The sequence below is a fragment of the Cebus imitator genome, unplaced genomic scaffold (genome assembly GCF_001604975.1).
Source record: "Cebus imitator isolate Cc_AM_T3 unplaced genomic scaffold, Cebus_imitator-1.0 Scaffold693, whole genome shotgun sequence".
In the NCBI taxonomy this organism is placed as follows: domain Eukaryota; kingdom Metazoa; phylum Chordata; class Mammalia; order Primates; family Cebidae; genus Cebus; species Cebus imitator.
In genome coordinates, this window is record NW_016108008.1 from 312,411 (window position 1) to 331,214 (window position 18,804).

An 18,804-nucleotide genomic window follows, 5' to 3' on the forward strand; every position below is an offset into this window, starting at 1 on the left:
TACAAGAAGCCATGAATTAAAGTATATCAGAGAATTAAATTGTTGCCACAGCACAAAAAAGGAGCAATTACGCAAACTTAAAAAAAGTAAGATGTCTTTGCAAAGTAAGGACATTTGCATCGAGGCATGACAGCTGATAAGAACCTTGGTTGGATAGTGAGAAGAAGGGTATTTCTTTTTTTCCTTTATTATTATTATTATTATTTTTTGAGACAGAGTCTTGCTTTGTTGCTCAGCTGGAGTGCAGTGGCGTGATCTTGGCTCACTGCAACCTCCGTCTCCTGGGTTGAGGTGATTCTCCTGCCTCAGCCTCCCGAGTAGCTGAGAGTACAGGCGTGTGCCACCATGCCCAGCTAATTGTTTTTGTGTTTTAGTAGAGATGGGGTTTCACCATGTTGGCCAGGATGGTCTCAATCTCCTGACCTTGTTATCCGGCCACCTCGGCCTCCCAAAGTACTGGGATTACAGGTGTGAGCCACCACACTTGGCCAAAGAAGAGTATTTCAAACGGAGAGATTTCCTTTGATTTATCCATGTAATATTTCAGTTAAAAGTCAGTTTGTAAAAGTAAATGTACCAATTTACCATGGTTTCTGACAATTAACTTTTGAAATAAATTGCATTTTTTCTCATTTATATGTTAAAAAAAAATGAAGCCTCAAGATTTGGTATTTCTCTCTCTCTCTCTCTCTCTCTCTCTCTCTCAATTGCTTCTATACAAGACTTGAGTTATCTAAGTCAGGCTCTCTGGCAAACTGAGTTGTTTCTAAATCTGTTTAAATTATTGTAGATTTCTTGTACCTTTTATCTTAGCTTTCAATTGAAATACATGAATTCAACATCAGTACTGACAAGTAAAAACCTGATTTTAATATCATGAAAAATCTGTGTTGAAGCAGCACTCCAGTTCTCAATTCTGTTTGCTCAGAGCCACTTACTTTTCATTCCCCTTTAAAGTTTCTATTTAAACACGCCTCTTTGTCATATGCTGATAAATATTAAAATAACAGGAAAAATCTGCCTGACTTATTTAAGCTGATAATAAGAACAAAACACGGGATGTGTGTCTCCTCCTTCCTTTTCTAACCGTGGCTAAACGTTAAGGAGATTTTGAAACCCATAATTACGTAATAATTGGTCTCACTAAATTCTCTTTGCAGTGAAAAGCCAGGATTTTTGTAGTTTGCCACAGAGACAGAAGGAAACAAATTGGCTAAGTGGTATTGTCATTTCTTTGCTTTATTGTTCGAGAAGAATTTATCAAAAGAATCTCTACTTGTCAAGCTGTAGCTGCTGTGCCAATAATCACAAGATGATCTTTCCAGCCACATCTTTGGATAATAAGCTAATTTATAGAACCATAAATTTTACATATTCTCCTAATGTTTGTTTATTTATTATAAGAAAAAGAAAACATAGTCTAAATATTCAAATTGATGTAAATTTGTCTAACAGAAATGTGAGCAACATTGCCTCACTGGTAGGCCAATATGATGAAATGACTGGAGTTTCAAAACGACTTCCTTTGATCTCCAAGTGTGTAACACAAGTTGTATATTAAAACATCGTATTTTGTTTCTTTTTATAAAAGCTCTAAAGGAAACAGTACACGCAGCAGGACATTAGGTTTTTGAATTCCATAGAGTACTATTTATTTCTTTGTATTTCATTGTATTTCTTTGTATTTCAGGGTTCTAGAGTAAACTCACCTTTACTTGATATCTTTCTTTCAATTTTATTCTCATTCTCAGTCTTTCTCTTATAAAAGTATTTTTAAAAGCTTGCGCCACAAATACTTCAGAAGTCAATGAGCCAATAGAATCAGCTGCTTTTGTTCCCTTCTTTTAGAAGCTGAACTTTTGTAATACTTCCGTTACACCTATGATCATGGTACCAGTAAGAAAACAACCACCAAGTGAGAAAGACTGTAAGTATGAATGAAGCAGTGCTGGAAATAGAAAACCATGCGAGGCATTGCTAGGTGTCAGGTGTGAGGTGATCTCAGTGTGAGTTCATCTTAATTGTTTCTCCTGTGGTTTTAAATTTCCTGCTACAATAGTAGGGAACAGATTTAGGAGGAAACCCTATTTGGACTTTTAAAAACGTCATAGAACAGGTTGCATTTTGTGTGAAGAATTATTTCAGTTCAACACAACTCCATGGTGTTCCTTCAAGGTGGCCCTTCCTCTCTGCAGCTCTCAACACACCAAGAAAAGTGGATGCACTGTCCCGAAAGATGAGAGGTTAAGTTCTTCGGAAAAAAAAAAAAAAAATACCACCATTGAGGAACAAAGTTGGATGCCCTCCAAGAGAAATGATTGGTGACCTGGAAAGAGCCTTTGGTTTCACACCTGGAATGGATGTAGATTCAAGTGGGATCTATAGTTGACACTAAGAGCGGAACCACTAACATATCGGCAGGAGCCCTCAGGCCAACATGGGGCACCTTTGGTCTTTGAGGTTAGCTCTTCTGGAGTTTATTGGAGCCAGCAAGCTGAGGTCAAGTTGCATTGTCAATACAACTCTGCCTCCTGCTCCTCTTTGGGGGAAATGCATCATTACCCCACGTTTATCATGTTCCAAAAGCCTGTGCATACAATGGGCAAATTATTTAGTACTGCGTTTAATGTGGTTTTAATAGAGTGAGGTAAAGCTCCAGTGTGCTTTAGAAAAAAATCACCAAGAGACATACTTTTGAGAGCCACAATATGCAAACAATGTCACTGTTGTAAAACACTGTTCTGAATAAGAGGCACATTTATTATTCTAACTCTAAACATCGAGATAGACCTTATGACATGGCCTACCTTGCGGGTTGACTCTGGAGACAGGAGGCTGACTAGCAGCTGGGGACCTCCTGTGGAGACAGAGAAAAGAAGGACTCAGTCTGGGTATCAGAACTCCCCATTCCACCCCCAGCACCCCACCCTCATGGTTACTGAGGAGTTTTCCAGGTCGTAATGAACTGTGTTGTGACATAATGCTATCTCAGGAAGTCAGAGTCCTGTAACCTGGGTAGATGACTACAATTCTCTCACATCCAGATGGCCTGGAATTTCCCTCTGCACAGCCTCAGGATGCTCCGACTCTGCAGGAAGGAAGCTGTTTACTCCAAGTCCCCAACTGGCACCCTGATGTATGTTTTGCTCTTCCAAGGGCCCTCAGAAGAGGAGTTGCTTGCTCAGGCATCAGCTGAAATGTCAGAGTGAGTCCCAATTCCTTTGGGCACTGTACAGCCAGAGGAACCCTCAGCGATCAGTCACTTCAGGCCCCTAATTTTCGTACCTCAGGAGACCGAGACTGAGAGACGTGAAGTCACTTGCCAAGGTCACACTACCACTAGCAACAGTCATCCAGCTTGCTTTACTTAGAGAGAGGTATTTACATGGAGGAACTGGGATGTCATTCCATGTCATCACAAGCCTGCTGATGTCAGGGGTTAAACGAAACAAGCAAACCCCTGTTCACATAGTACTGGGGCTCCTTCTTTTTTTCCTTGTTTCTTTTCCTTTCTCTGCCCCCAACCCTTCAATTTCACTGCTCTCACCATCCTTTTCAGGCTTTGCACAACTTCTACCAGACTCTCCCATTTCCGGCTGCATTGCTGGTGAACCTTTCAGGAATACTATTGAGCAGGGCTCTCAGAACTTCTTGTCTCAGAAGTTAATTTTGAAAATATGGCTTTTATTTAGGGTTATCAATTCAGATAAACATTTCTGTGTGGAAGCTTTGGAAAGACAGGGACAATGTTTATTTGGTTTGTTAATTATTCGTGAGACTTGGTGCAAAGAAGAGGCTCAATACATTTTCAATGGATAAATGAGTTCTGTAAGCCACATGATTGCTTGTAGGGCATAAGAATGCCAGACAGAAAATTGCATAAGAATGCCAGACGGAAAACTGTAAACAGTGCCAGAGGAAAGTCGTATTGGTTGCTTGGTTTCCAAAGTCCCTAACTTATGGAAGAATCATAAGAAGTTGTGTGGCTGATTGTTGAAGACGGTGATATAAATACGGAGGATACTATGACCATGACAGTTCAGTGGAGAGAGAACTGGACTATGACTAAGAAGACAGAAATCCTAATCCTGGCTCTGGCACCTTCCCACTCTATAGCCCTTGGGCAATTCACAGAATCTCTTAGTTTCTTCCTCACTTGAGGAGGGCAGGCAGCAACTAACATTTACTGGTGATTTATGATGTACCAGGTCCTGCGTGAGGAGTTTTACATATAGTGCTTCACTTAATCTGAGGAAATTTGGCTAGGTTCTTTCCAGCACTGAATGTTAAAAATTTTATGGTCCTCAGCTAATTTAATTCACATGCCAAAGTACATACAGCAATAAAAGACATTTTGGATAGCTATATACTAAAAAAATGTAAGTGGTTATTCTTTCCTGAATATTACATACATGTTGATTAAATGATTCTTTGAAAAAATGTTAATATAAAGAAGTTGCATGATTTCCTGATAGCCACAGGTGATATTCATGATGTGGATGACAGAGTTGCTTGATGAATGACACCTCTTTGCCCAGCTCCATCCCCTGGATATCAGGCTTCTGAATGGTGGGCACACACTCACTCATGCACCTGATTACTCCAGCAGTCTGTCTGAAGTCAGCAAATGCTGTAAGAATGCTTATCTGAATTAACAATTCTATATGAAAGCCATGTTTTCAAAATTAACTCCTGGGACAAAGGAAGTGTAGGTTTTAATTTGCAGCCAAGAAATACAGGCCCAATCAAGCATCCCTCAATGGGATATTTCGTGAAGGTGCAAGGAAACCACCTCAACAGGAACTTTGAGATTTCCACACTTTGGGTGGTAAAGCACAAGCAGACAATGGACTGCTTTTATGCAGCGCAAAGAGCCAAAAGATAAAAGAAATCTTGACTTATGAGAAGTATAGTTCTATGTGGGAGTTCCTTTTCATACAATAAACCACACTAGCCAGATGTCTCATGAAAACCACTCCAAGGACATAATTATTGCTTAAATGCTACATTCAAGGCAGGGAGTGGTACCCTGGAACCAAAGTCAAGTATCCCAGAAAGCAATATCTGAGTTACATGAATTCTACAGTTTCAATTGTTAGGATAACGTGTGTGTGTGTGTGTGTGTGTGCGTGTGTGTGTGTTGGGATGGGGGGATGCTTTCTGTATGTTATATCCATTCCTGGCAAATGTTATTGCCTTCAGTTCCTTCTCTTGGATTTTCTTCAGTTGTTTGAGGGTATTCACTATTTAAAAATAAAATGGAGAGCATTAAATGGACACTCAGTTTTCCAACCTGCCCCTGCCAGGCTGCTCCATAGATGGCTAATTTATTTAATTGATTTCAGCTCCCTGGTGTCTGAAATCCATGATTCAGGAATGAGTCTGAGCTAGACTGCACCACTTCCAACTCCCTTTGGTGAAGTTCTAGTGGTAAATGTGCCCCGTCTTGAACTTTTGTTGGTGATGAGGTAGTACTTGCAATCAGTAACAGGATCAACTCTGTACACACGGGTATGAATTTGAGAAAGCTCATTAGATAGTACTATCTTACCACTGGAGACCTGCTTTGTGTGGTAAGTGTGGCTTGCTTTGAACCAAAAGTGACACAAGGGACCATGATTTGAAGGGTAGTCCTTAGCCAGAGTGCGGGAAGGGCTGTGCTTCAGCTATGCTATGGCAATTATGGTCTTGGGGTACTTGGTTCCTGAAAGTTCACAAGGACCAAAACCCTCAAGGGTATGGAAAGAACTGATTCTTGAGAAAGTAGTTTCAGTTGCCACAGCTTATTAATCTCAGAAGGGTTAGGCTGAATGTCCTGAGACTGCTAACAGAGGAAAAAACCTCAAGCCCGTGCTAACAAATAAGAATAAGAACATCAGCATCTGCTCCACCTTCTCCCTAGTGCTGTGCAGTGGAGTGGTTCTCAGTCCAACCATGCTTAAGAAGCCTTGAATATGTCCATATTATCCCTTCCTCCCCATTCCTACCTCCATCATTTTGGTTCAGAGCTACATCCTCACATTTAATTCCTGAAAATACTGTTTTAGCTACTGTCTCTGTCTTCAGGCTTTCTGATCTTCATCTTTTCCATAAGTTCTTCCTAAATGTCTTTCTGTTTTAAAGCCTTCCAGGGACTTCTTCCTATAACCCAGAAGACTTAAACAGATGTGGCAAATGAAAAGAGTACTGCAGTGACAGTTAGGATTCCAGGTTTCAAGGAAACCTCTGTTGCCCACTAGAAGCTGTATGTTCTTGCCCAAGTCATTGAATCTCCCCAAGGTTTGTTTCCTTATTCATGGAGTGGGCGGTAACAATATTCATATGCATATGATATTCATTTGTTCAATTTCATGAATATCATTTATGGTGATCTTAGCTGACATAACAGATATGAAAACCCCAAAGTGTTACACTACTTCTGGATTCAGCAAGAGCAATGTAACAATCCATTGTAATAGCTCACATTTATTGAGCACCTACTTCGTGCAAGATTCTGTCTTAAGTGCTTTGCAAATATCAATTCATTTAATCCTCACAATAACCCTCTTTTACACATTAGAAAACGGAAAAATAGAGTGGGTAATTAGCTTGCTGAAATGCATCATTTTCAAAGGAGCAGAAATGGGCTATGAAGCCAGTAACCATGGCTCCAGAGGCCATATCCTACCAGGAAAAAACAATAGAGAAGGATCCCTCCTGCAAATATGATATTCTAAATAATTGGTGGTCTTTCCTCTAACAATTATTTATTCAGAAATTCATATATGTGATGGATTTTTGTGGAGCATAAACTGTATGTCAGGCATTCTGCTATTCTTGGGAATTCAGGAAAAACTAAACACAATTCTTACTCCTAAGGGGCACACAATCTAGTGGTGGGCAGAGGTCCATAAAGCTAGTGATAAAGTGTTCAGAGTGCTCTGGGTCCAAATGAGGGCCACTCAGCCAGGCTTGATGAGATCAGGGAAAGCATCTCGGTGAAGGTGATTCTAGAGGTGACACATAAAGACAATCAGGATTTGGCCAAGCAGACACCGGCAAGTGGAAAGAGACATTTTAGGAAGAAAGAACAGTAAGTTCATAATTAGGATAGAGAAGACAGCATGCAGAGAACAACAGACCATGAGTATTGAAAATAATTCCATGTGGCTAGAGACCTGGTCTGATTGTTTACACTGCATCCTTCAGCACTTCATATTAGAATGTAAGCCCTAAAAGAGCAGAGAACTTGTCTATTCTGGTCACTATTACATTACCAGTGTGTGGTACTGATGGGGGCGCTTAGTAGTTATTTGTTAAATGCATATATCTATCTATGAATGAATAGTATGTATTGAATAAATACTTGTTGGATGGATAAATAGATATGTTAAATAAATAAATAAGTAATAAATAAATAAATGGAGTTCCACTCCAAAAGAGGCTGGGACAAGTCTCTAGATTTCATATACATTGCACTAAATAGAAACCCAAGTAACTATCAATCAAATTAATTTGTCTTGGGTACCAAGCACCAGCATCTGAACTTTATCTTAATGATAACACTGGACCACTGAAATGCCTCAAGCTGGAGGGTGACGCAGTCATAGAACATGTGAGAAAGATCACTCACATAGAAGCTTGATCAGAGTATACAGAGTCATCTCACGAGAAGGCCTAGTCATAAAATAATGAAAGGAAAAGCAAACATTCAAAGCAGGGTTTACTCCCACTTTTAACAAATCTATTCTATGAAAATTTGTATGAAAGCAAAGTAAAGGGCTGATAAAGAATTTCACAGAGACCGGCGAGATAGGATACTCTGTAGTGAACACTGGCTGAAAAATCAGATGTAGGTTTTGGCCTTGATGTGTCTCTAACTTATGGGGTGGGGGGTTGTTTGCAAGTCACTGGATTCTTGAGAGCTTAGGTTTCTCCTTCTGTAAAAGAAAGAGAATCAATGGTATCAAAGGCTTCCTCCAGACCTCTCATTCCAGGATCGTGGGTTTTATGACTCTCTGGGCTCTGTGATAACTTTTTAAAACATGCAGGTGAGTGAACTTAATAGCACTTAGCTTAGGCACAAATATTTGAAATGATTTTAGAGAGAGTGTTACTGCAAGGAATATAAAGTTCGAACCTTTATTTTGTAGATAAGTAGATCAAGGATTGGCAATATTAATTTAAATTAATTGAAGGTGGAGGAGGTGATAATCCTACTCTTATTTATTAAACTACATGAAGTTGTTACATATTATATACAATAAAAAAATAGGCAAATTGAACTTGAACTTTCTGCTACATATAATTTTAAGTTTGAATATCTGAATTCATTAATAACTTATTCCAAATGACCATTAATAGAATTTATGGCCCTTACTGGTCAAAGTGGTAAATATAAAAGTCAACAAAAAATAAAATCCTCTTCTTGCTCTTTCATTTGTGAACTAAAGACTAATAAGACCCAGACTAGATTACTTTTAATATTGTATGAGTTCTAAAATACTACGGTGCTCCATCCTATTTTCAAATTTCATTGTGTATACTAACTTAGCTTAGAATGCAATTTTCCATGTAATAGTTGTATTTTTTAAAATGCTCTTCAATATTTTTTGCCTTTATATTAGGGATTCAAATGCAACAAAAAAGTCAATGCTTACTTGTTAGATGTACCATGAAGGTTTGTTAGTATAGTGAAGTTGTTTCTCACACTTCGCAAGCTGGCAAGGACCTACAAGAAAAATATTTCAAATGATTAAGGACCAAAGAAGACAAATGGCCATGTTCAGACTTCGAAATCAGCAACAGTGAAAGCAAGCCAGGACCAGCATAATACGTACCTGGGCAAAAGGAGTTACAATCAAGTCATCGCCGTGTCTGGTGAAAAGAGGAAAAAACAACCTTTAGAAATTTACTTGAATTATAACTGTGACATATAATCTATAATATTAAATGTTATCAGTGTTAACAACACAAAGGTTATACAAGTCCTTGTACCTGGCTATAAGGCAGGACTCACAATTTGGCATGAAAGTGTATCCCAAGAGCTTGAAAGGAAAAAATTAGTACGAGATTCATGATTCCTGAATTTACAGTGACTACACATAAAAGCATTTGCAAGTAAGCATATATCCTCAGGATATATTCCTATTAAATAACAGATCCAGAGTACTGTAATTCAAAGTGACTTGTGGATTTTGGTTGCCAGAGCCAGGAAATTCAAAGGGAGGGCTGCTCACAGGGACACACACAGTTGGAAAAAACGGTATAACAGTCTGGATAAAGGTTAACTTTGGATTTCCTGGCTTTTGTTGATTTGAACCACAGCCTTAAAGCCATTTAAACACAGATTTCTGTCTGGGAATCCCATTACTTTTTGTTTTTAATATAACTTTTTTCTTAAAGTACCTAAGGAAAAGCTTTCAATAGAAGTATGTGGCTGAACCCATCATAGTCATACCATAGTCACTCATTTTGTCCCAAAGAACTGATAGTGTTATATAAATCTGTATTTAGGAAGAGTTGAAAATCTGTTTTCAGAAGTGCATGCTGTCTCCCTGGCATATGCTTTGAGAAATCTACTTAAACCCACATTCAGCAAGTTCTCTATTGAAGATACTAGAAGACATGTTGGTATGAGCTATAGTCACAAAATTAGGCCAATTTGCTATTACAGTGTGAATCATTATAGCAGCACAGAAGCTAGGAACAGTGAACTTCCCTCACTGTCTAGCCTACCTTCCCTGTCCTCATAATCATCACACAAATATGACACCTTCTTTATTAACTACATTAGTGCAACCAATAATTATTAATCATGTGCCCTGTACCAGGCACCATGCGACGCCTGGGGCTTCCAAGTCAAACAACACATACGTCCACCTGGGCCTTGCCTCTATCACAAGCTTTTAACTTGACCTCTTAGTTAATAGGATACGTTTCTTTCCACCTTTGTCTTTAGCTAGAAACCTCTGAACTTCTATTTAGTCTAGCATATTTCTTCTGTGCCCACTTTGTACAGTGACAATAAAAAGAATACTGACAAGGAGTAAGCATTCTTTGTGTGACTACTCCGGTCTGCCAGGCCTTGTGCTAAGCAGTTTACATGTGTTATCTCATTTAATTCTTATAAGAGGGCTGTGTGGCAGGTACTCTTGATATTACTATTACAGGGTCGGGCGTGGTGGCTCAAGCCTGTAATTCCAGCACTTTGGGAGGCCGAGGCAGGAGGATCACCTGAGGTCAGGAGTTCAAGACTAGCCTGGCCAACATGGCAAAACCCCACCTCTACTAAAAATACAAAAATTAGCAGGGCATGGTGGCGGGTACCTACAATCCCAGCTACTCGGGAGGCTAAGGCAGGAGAATCACTTGAACCAGGAGGTGGAGGTTGCAGTGAGCCAAGACTGTGCCATTACACTTCCACCTGGGCGACAAGAGTGAAACTCTGTCTCAAAAAAAAAAAAAAAATGCTATTATATAAATGACATAAATCCACAGAGCAGGTAACTAGCACATACCTACTAAGTAGAAGAACTGAGACTGATTCCAAATGTAAGAATTTAGACTGTCTGGTTTCAAAATTTCTGCTTTTAAACACTATGCTTCATTTTTGCTGTTGTCGTCATTGTTTCGTTTTGTTTTGAGACAGGGTCTCGCTTTGTCACCAAGGCTGGAGTGTAGCAGAGTGATCTCAGGTCACTGCAACTTCTGCCTTCCAGGCTCAAGCAATCCTCCCACCTCAGCCTCTGGAGTAGCTGAGAGTACAGGCACACAACACCACATCCGGCTAATTTTTTTTTTTTTGCATTTTTTTTTTGTAGAGACAGAATTTTGTCATGTTGCCCAGGCTGGTCTTGAACCCTGGGCTCAAGCAATCGGCCCACGTCGGCCTCCCAATTTCTGGAATTACAGGCGTAAGCCACTATACCCAGCCTATACTTCCTATTTAATGACTTGCTGCATAGTTAACAGAACAAATCATACAAAATATTCATAATAATCAAAATTAAAGCAGGGAAGGCAAAAAATATTTTTAAAACTGTAATAGATATTTAATATTAAATTATAATTACAAACAACAGATATACTTCATGAAGTCCAAAGGAGATGTGATAATTACAGGTTAGAGAGAGTAGGAAAGTCTTGATTGAGTGAACAGCGTTTCAGATGAACTTTGAAGGATTTAAAATGTCAGGGATGGTAGATGTGGCCAATGAAAAGAAATGGCAGGAACAAAGGCACTGAAATGGGAAAATACTGAACAAGCTTATTAAGATGTTTGATGGCTATTTGGGTGAAGCGGAGCATATTAGCTATAGACATTTGTAGAGAATAAGGGTAGAAGGCCTCCCCAGCACTCATATTACGGACAATCTGGACAAAGATTATAGAATCAGTACTTAGCTCCATAGAAAGAAATGAGCCAGTGAAGGTTTTTAGTGAGATGAAAAGTGAGATGGGCAAACAGAAGCATGTTTTAGAAAGTAAAATGCCTTGGATGTGGAGGGATAGATTGGAGAGGGGACAAACCTGGTAAGAATAGTTAGAAATTGCACTCACTCCGATGAGAAGCAAAAGGTAAGTCCAAGAAAGGAACAGAATGAGACAACTCGAAGACAACCCAGAGGTTTTGCGGGACTCGAATTTAACTGGATAAGAGGTCATAAAGAAATATCATTTTCAATTTTAAAAATGGATATCTGAGAAAATAGTGAAGTCATGAGTAGAAATAAAAAATTAAGGAAGGGGTTGGGGGAGTTTCAGGTAGTCATTGAGTTTTTAAGGTACGTGTTGAACTTTAAGACACTGAATGATATCCAGGTGGCAAAACTGAGCAGGAAGATTGAGACATGGGAATTTGAGCTATGGATTTAGGGTTCCTTACAAAAGTAGGAAGAGTGAAGGCTATGGCAGGACATGTCCTCCTGAGGTGGGAGTACATGTAAGTAGGAGCCAAAGGAAGAGCCTCGGTGTTCTTGGAGAGAAGCAAAAAGGTGAGACAGAGTAATCAAGAGAGGAGCAGTTGTGATAAATGGAGTGTGGTGAACTGCATCAGAAACTGGCCCTTTCCAACCATTGTTCCAAAGATGGGTGAAGATCTTGCAGTTTGTTCTGATCTTTTTCCCTTCCTCAGTTTGTTCTGATCTTTCTCTCTCTCTTTTTCTCTTTCTCTCTTTTTCTCTTTCTTCCTTCCTTTCTTTCTTTCTTTTTTTTTTTTTTGAGACAGAGTCTCACTCTGTTGCCAGGCGCCAGGCTGGAGTGCAGTGGCGCAATCTTGGCTCACTGCAACCTTCACCTCCTGGGTTCAAGCAATTCTCCTGCCTCAGCCTCCCGAGTAGCTGGGACTACAGGTGTGTGCCACCACACCCAACTAATTTTTGTATTTTTAGTAGAGACGGGGTTTCACCATGTTGGCCAGGATGGTCTTGATCTCTTGACCTCGTGATCCACCCGCCTCAGCCTCCCAAAGTGCTGGGATTACAGGCCTCTTTCTTCCTTTCTTTCTTGTTTCATTTTTTTTTTAGGCTAGTCAAGTGAAGTGTTCTGATTTTTGATATGAAGTTACCATTGTTCATAAGACATCGGGATGAATTTGGGACAAGATAATGGATTTAGATTTAAGTACATCTTCTATGACTCCTGGATTTCCAGAGTCTAATATCTAATAAAAGCTAAATATTGTAAGTAAATCTCATGGATTGGTAGTACCTTGAGCTGATGTATTGTTGAATGAATTGGAGGAGTTATTAAAACTGTACAATCCAAAGATTAAAGGAGCTAAATATACATTAACAGAGTATAATGTCAACATGACTTTATCCTTACTGAACTTTTGAAATTTAGGAGAACATTCACAGGCAAAAAATAGATTTTACAGATCCCCAGCACTGGTTTCCTTAAAGAATTTGAGCTGCCAAAGTTAAAGCTGTATGTTATAAAATTGCTCTTAGAGAAGTGATCAGATAATTTATAGTAAGCAACAGAAAAGAAACAAAACAAAAAACTTCTCTTTGAGTACAGCCAGATTACTTATGGAACTATTATACATTAAAAAAAATCATAGTTTGATAAATTACCAGTTAAGAGTCAAATGGCGTAGAAATACCAAAACATTTGATTGATTATGAAAACTGATACATTTCTGACTTTCACAAACCACTAAAGGCAATGCCTCTCCTGGATACTCAGAACCATTGTATGAGCAACATCTAGTGACAAAGCCAGCACATTACACATTTATAGAATAGCTGGAAGTGAGCACTTCAGTCTTAGGACAGAGTCATAGAATTGAGTGTAAGTCTACTCTAAACAATAAAATGCTTTTCTAGAAAGCAAAAATGCTGTCTTTCACTGCTACACTCTGAATTTTATTAATCCATTCCACCTTGCTCTGTTTTCTTGCTACACACAGAATTTAGTAATTTGCTTGATTTTAGTCTGTTGTATAGTGATTAACAGCACAGATTTTGGAGCCAAACAGCATTGATCTGTTTCTTAGCTGCATTACTACTAGCTATAAGACATTAGGCAACCTCTCCATGTCTCAACATTTTTACATGTAAAAAAGGGTTCTGTGAGAATTAAATGAATTATTACACATGTACAACTCTAAATAAAAGTGCTTAGCATATAAAAGCAGCTTAGTTATTGAGTTATAGTTATTACCAGTAGGTATCTTTACTTTTATATGTATGGTCCTCAGACTAATGATTATTTGACTTAATTTTTTTTTTTTTTTTTTTTTTTGTTGAGACAGAGTCTCTGTTACCTAGGCTGGAGCGCAGTGGGACATTCTCAGCTCATTGCAACCTCTGCCTCCCGGGCTCAAGTGATCTTCGTATCTCAGCCTCTTGAGGAGCTTGGACCACAAACACACACAACTAACTCCCAGCTAATTTGTATTTTTTGTAGAGACAGTGTTTTGCCGTGTTGTCCAGGCTGGTCTCAAACTCCTGAGATCAAGCAATCCCCCTACCTTGGACTCCCAAAGTGCTGGGATTAAGGAGTGAGCCACTGCACCCTGTCCAACTTACAATTTTTGACTTCACAATACTGCAAAAGCTACATGCATTCAGTAGAAACTGTACTTTGAGTACCCATGCAACCATTCCGTGTTTCACTTTCTGTATAGTATTCAATCAATTACATGAGATATTCAACACTTTGTCATAAAATAGGCTTTGTGTTAGATCATTTGCCCAACTGCAGGCTAATGTAAGTGTTCTGAGCACATTTAAGGTAGGTTAGGTTAAGCTGTAATGTTTGGTGGATTAGATGTGTTAAATGCATTTTCAACTCACAATATTTTCGACTTAGGATGGGCTTTTTGGGACATTGTAAGTTGAAGGGTATCTGTAATTAAAGGGTTGCATGTCTGCATTTCCAGATGGTGAGATTCCTTTAAGATATTCATGCCTGTCCACTGCAATCAAGAGGACTCGTATTTATGTTATATTTACAGTTTACAAAGCACTTTCATGTACATTACTTCATGTAGCAAGAGAATGCTCCTGATCCCAGGGAATGGTGCAACCACCTATCTTCTTGACCAAGCCTGAAACCTGCCTCTCCCTTATCCTACAATCAAACACTAACTCCTGCAGATCTTGACTTGCAAATATCTATTATCTGCTCACTAGATCATCTGTAATATAAACCCCCGTCCTCCTTTACATAAATATCACGGCAGCCTCCCATTTGGCTGTGTAGGTTTGAATACTAGTCTTTAAGCTTCTCTACCCTCCAAACCTTTTTGTATACTGCAATCAGAGCTATCATAAAAAAAGTTGCATTACCTATTTATCTGCTTAAAAGCACTTGGTAACACTCCCCTGCTTACAGCATGAAGGCCAATTCGTTAACATAGGCTCTTTGTGATAAAGTTCCTGCTCACTTTTCCAGTCTTGTTTTTCACCACTTCCTCATCCTCTCATATCCTCTGGATCAACCACACTGAGCTGTGGTTCTCCAAAATGTTCTTGCACTAACTGGAGAATTAGTTAGGGCATGACCTCACCCCTGCATGTCCTTCTGCCTGCCTGACTGCTCTAGCTGAGCTGGAACCTCCTCAAAGTGGGCTGCTCTCCCTGCCTGGCCAGACCTTTTAAACCAGTGCATAGCTCTCTATGCCTGCTCTTATCTGAAGCTACTAAAACTGCCTGTTGGCCTACTAATCTTTTAGTACCCTTGAAGACACAGAAACTGTCTTATTTGTTAGCAAAGTTCCTAAATTTATGTGTTTATCAAAAGAGAGAATGAAAATGATCCTCCTAACAGCTGGAAAGGTAGGCAGAATAGAGATCTATAGCATTATTATTATTTTTTTTATTTTTCAGCCTCATATAGAGTCTATTTACATACTGGATATCCATATAGTTTACTACCTAGACTCCCTGGGTTCAAGCCTTGTTCCCATTGTTGGTGAAATCATTTAACTTCTCAGTGCCCCAATGCTCTCATCTTTAAAACAAGAAAGTTATAGTACCTACCACATTGTGGATATGGAGGTTAAATGAATTAACATATGTAATGCTGGTGCAGTGGTTCATGCCTGTCATTCCAGCACTTTGGGAGGTCAAGGCAGGTGGATCACAAGGATAGGAGTTCAAGACCAGCCTGGCCAAGATGGTGAAAACCCATGTCTACTAAAAATTACAGAAAAATTAGCCAGGCATGGTGGCACATGCCTGTAATCCCAGCTACTTGGGAGGTCGAGGCAGGAGAATCACTTGAACCCTGGAGGCAGAGGTTGAGTGAGCCAAGATTGCACCATTGCACTGTAGCCTGGGTGACACAGCAAGACTCTGTCTCAAAAAAAAAAAATGTAAAGTACTTTAACACATAGCATTCAGACAATACTCAATAATTGTGTGCTTTTATTTTCAGATAATTTAGAGATAATAAAATAGATTCAATGTCTTAAAAGCCATGGTGCTAACAAGTGTGATGGCTGTAAGTTTAACTCAAGTCTTAGAAACTACACTGCACTTTTTGGTAGTCCATCAATAAACAGGTTTTAAATTTAAGTGGGTTGTTATTTCTGCTTTTCCTCTTGGTTCTTATGTCTCATTTCCCTTGACAGATCTCTCTAGAGACTACTTAGTCCACATGTAAATGGTGGCTTTCAAAAGTTTGTTGTCTATGTAAAGCTTTGCAAAATGGGATGACCAAATGAAAAAAACATGGAGTGTCCTTTCCTGTGGCTTTGCAGGTGGATAATCAAAACTCCATCCTGTCCATGGTGGTTCCTACCACAGTTTTCAGCAATAAAACTGGCCTGGTAAGTTTCCTGTACTTTATGTTCCCATGAGGCAATCTGTACCTCAGTAATACGAAGGCATTACGTTTGGTATGACTACAACACAGGAACTGAACAGAAACCAACAAACTATTGCCACATCTAGGAAAGCATCCGAAATTTCCTTTTGGGATCCAATGTTGATCTTGCTTTACTTTACTATAAAACCTCATTCTGATCTCTCCTTTGTTGCTCAAAGTTAAAGCCACTTTTATTTTTTCTTGTTCACCTTTTTACTCTTAATATCTTTTCACTCACTCTCCCCTGACTATATTTTCTCTTACTCTTCTGAAAAAGTTCAGATGAGAAAAATTTAAAATTTCCTTTATTACTAGTATTTTCTTTATTACTAGGATTTAATGCAGCAGAATTATGGAGAGTTTTCCACCTTTCGTAAAAAATTCATGACCGCTTTGTGCTGAATATGAGGGGCTTGTGAGCAAGGAACATCCTGCGGTCCCCACCCAATGGCCTTCACATCTAGACTCTTGGTCTATTATCACCCTTCTTCTTCCTAGATCTATGTGTAGAAGGCAAGAGAAGGAGTGGGAAGCTTGGGGGTGCTGTTCCTCTGTTTCAATTTATCTTAAAGGGTTAATAATCAGGTGAAATAGCTTTAAGAGTATTACTTCAGTTCAGATTCAGATACTGGTGTGAAACTGGACTTGCCAACATAAAACTAAATTACTAGAAGAAGCTTCATATTCAAACTCTACTTATCATTATGTTGTGAAATATAAACTCTAAAACTGATAAATATATGCAAGTTTTTTTCTGTGATACTGAAATAGTTGAAAAACAAAATCTTGTGCTATTTTTATTCACACAATATTTTAATATGTCCTGTTATAACTATTTTTGATAGGGTGGTATTATGTTACCAACTGTGTTTTCTTGGGAAAGGATGTTTTTTATTATGAAAGTGTACCCATGCTACTTTTTATCTAAGCTCCTCTCTTTAAAAAGTGAGAATGATATTAGATAATTTACATATGTAATTTTTACTTGCCTAAATTTGAAGTTGGAAAATTTAGGTTCTAAAGTTACAGGGGGAAATTTTAGTGGCCAGTAAAATTGAAAGTAGTGTAAACTACCAGTAACAGGGATGCTGGATGGAGAGTCATTTAGAACTATATCTCTGTTTTGACTGCTGCAGACTGAGTTGCATTGTGATCTTTAAGGATTCTTCAAGTTTAACATTTCTTTTTTTTTTTTTTTTTTTTTGAGACGGAGTTTTTGCTCTTGTTACCCAGGCTGGAGTGCAATGGCGCGATCTCGGCTCACCGCAACCTCCGCCTCCTGGGTTCAGGCAATTCTCCTGCCTCAGCCTCCTGAGTAGCTGGGATTACAGGCACGCACCACCATGCCCAGCTAATTTTTTGTAGTTTTAGTAGAGACGGGGTTTCACCGCGTTGACCAGGATGGTCTCGATCTCTTGACCTCGTGATCCACCCGCCTCGGCCTCCCAAAGTGCTGGGATTACAGGCTTGAGCCACCGCGCCCGGCCAAGTTTAACATTTCTATAACCTTTTTATTCCAAATAATGAAACACAAGAGTTAAGCTGGAATTGGGGTAGATTTTCTGAGGAGACTCTGAAGGATCTTCATGCCTCTTGGTTTCAGTCTAGAGAACTCTTATCCAGGGAGTTAGTTTGGGGAATGAAAAGATTTCAAAGCTATCTTTCCCTTGCAAAATAAGCTCTATCTACTTTGAGCTCACCACATGACCTAGACTCTCCCACGATAAAGCCTAGAAACGTGTTTATCTTGGTAAAGGAAAGAATTCCCAATACCTTAGCATTCAAAGACCCCCATCCAAACTTTTGTCAGAAATGCCTTGGATTCTACAAGATCTACAGCAAAGTGGCAGGCTACCTACCTCTCCTCCAGCTTCGGACACCTCTACTCTGCAGTCATTTGTTTTCTATCTAGCGGTAGAGATGCCACTTTGTAAATTGAAGAACATGGATGGAAAGATTCCAAAAGTTTTTAATATGACCATCTTTAGCTACATTATGGGACACAGCATGATATACAGTCATGGGATAGGGACAAGTTTCTCAATCTCTCAAAATCCCAGTTTCATCATCTGTAGAGTGGGGATAATAAGGGCACCTACCTGACAGGGGTGCTGTGAAGATGAACAGAGATAACATAAGTACATGAACTCAGCTCCACAGGAAGTGCTCATTAAACGTTAATGTCCTTCCACTCTGTTATGTGTGTATGTGTGTGTGTTTCTCTTATCTTTCCTATTTAGCTGAGAATGAGATATGCTTTTAGCTCATCTGTAATTTTTACACTGTTTTGTTTGTCTTCTATCACCAGAGATTGGCACAATGTATGGCACATAGGAGAGAATCAGTAAATATTTGCCAAATGACTGAAAAATGAATTTGTGCCCACATGATGATTGAGATATTTTAGGGCAGGGGTGCTTCTATTAAAATGTGCTGGTGGAAATGCCATGAGGAATATTTTTTTTTGCTGGTAGCTTCAAAATGCCCCCTGCCCCTTTCACAAGA

At 39.1% G+C, this 18,804-nt stretch overlaps 1 protein-coding gene across 2 annotated transcripts in view; it reads right to left on the reverse strand.

Annotated features, from left to right (window-relative positions):
- PDE4B (phosphodiesterase 4B) overlaps positions 1-18,804 on the reverse strand; it is a 446,198-nt gene that overhangs the window by 107,087 nt on the left and 320,307 nt on the right. For both annotated transcript variants that reach the window (XM_017518639.1, XM_017518640.2), the window contains 3 exons: positions 8,820-8,856; positions 8,640-8,710; positions 2,808-2,857 (listed from right to left, as the gene is read on the reverse strand). In XM_017518639.1, coding sequence (XP_017374128.1) covers positions 2,808-2,857; positions 8,640-8,710; positions 8,820-8,856 — 158 coding nt within the window. The remainder of the gene's footprint in view (positions 1-2,807; positions 2,858-8,639; positions 8,711-8,819; positions 8,857-18,804) is intronic.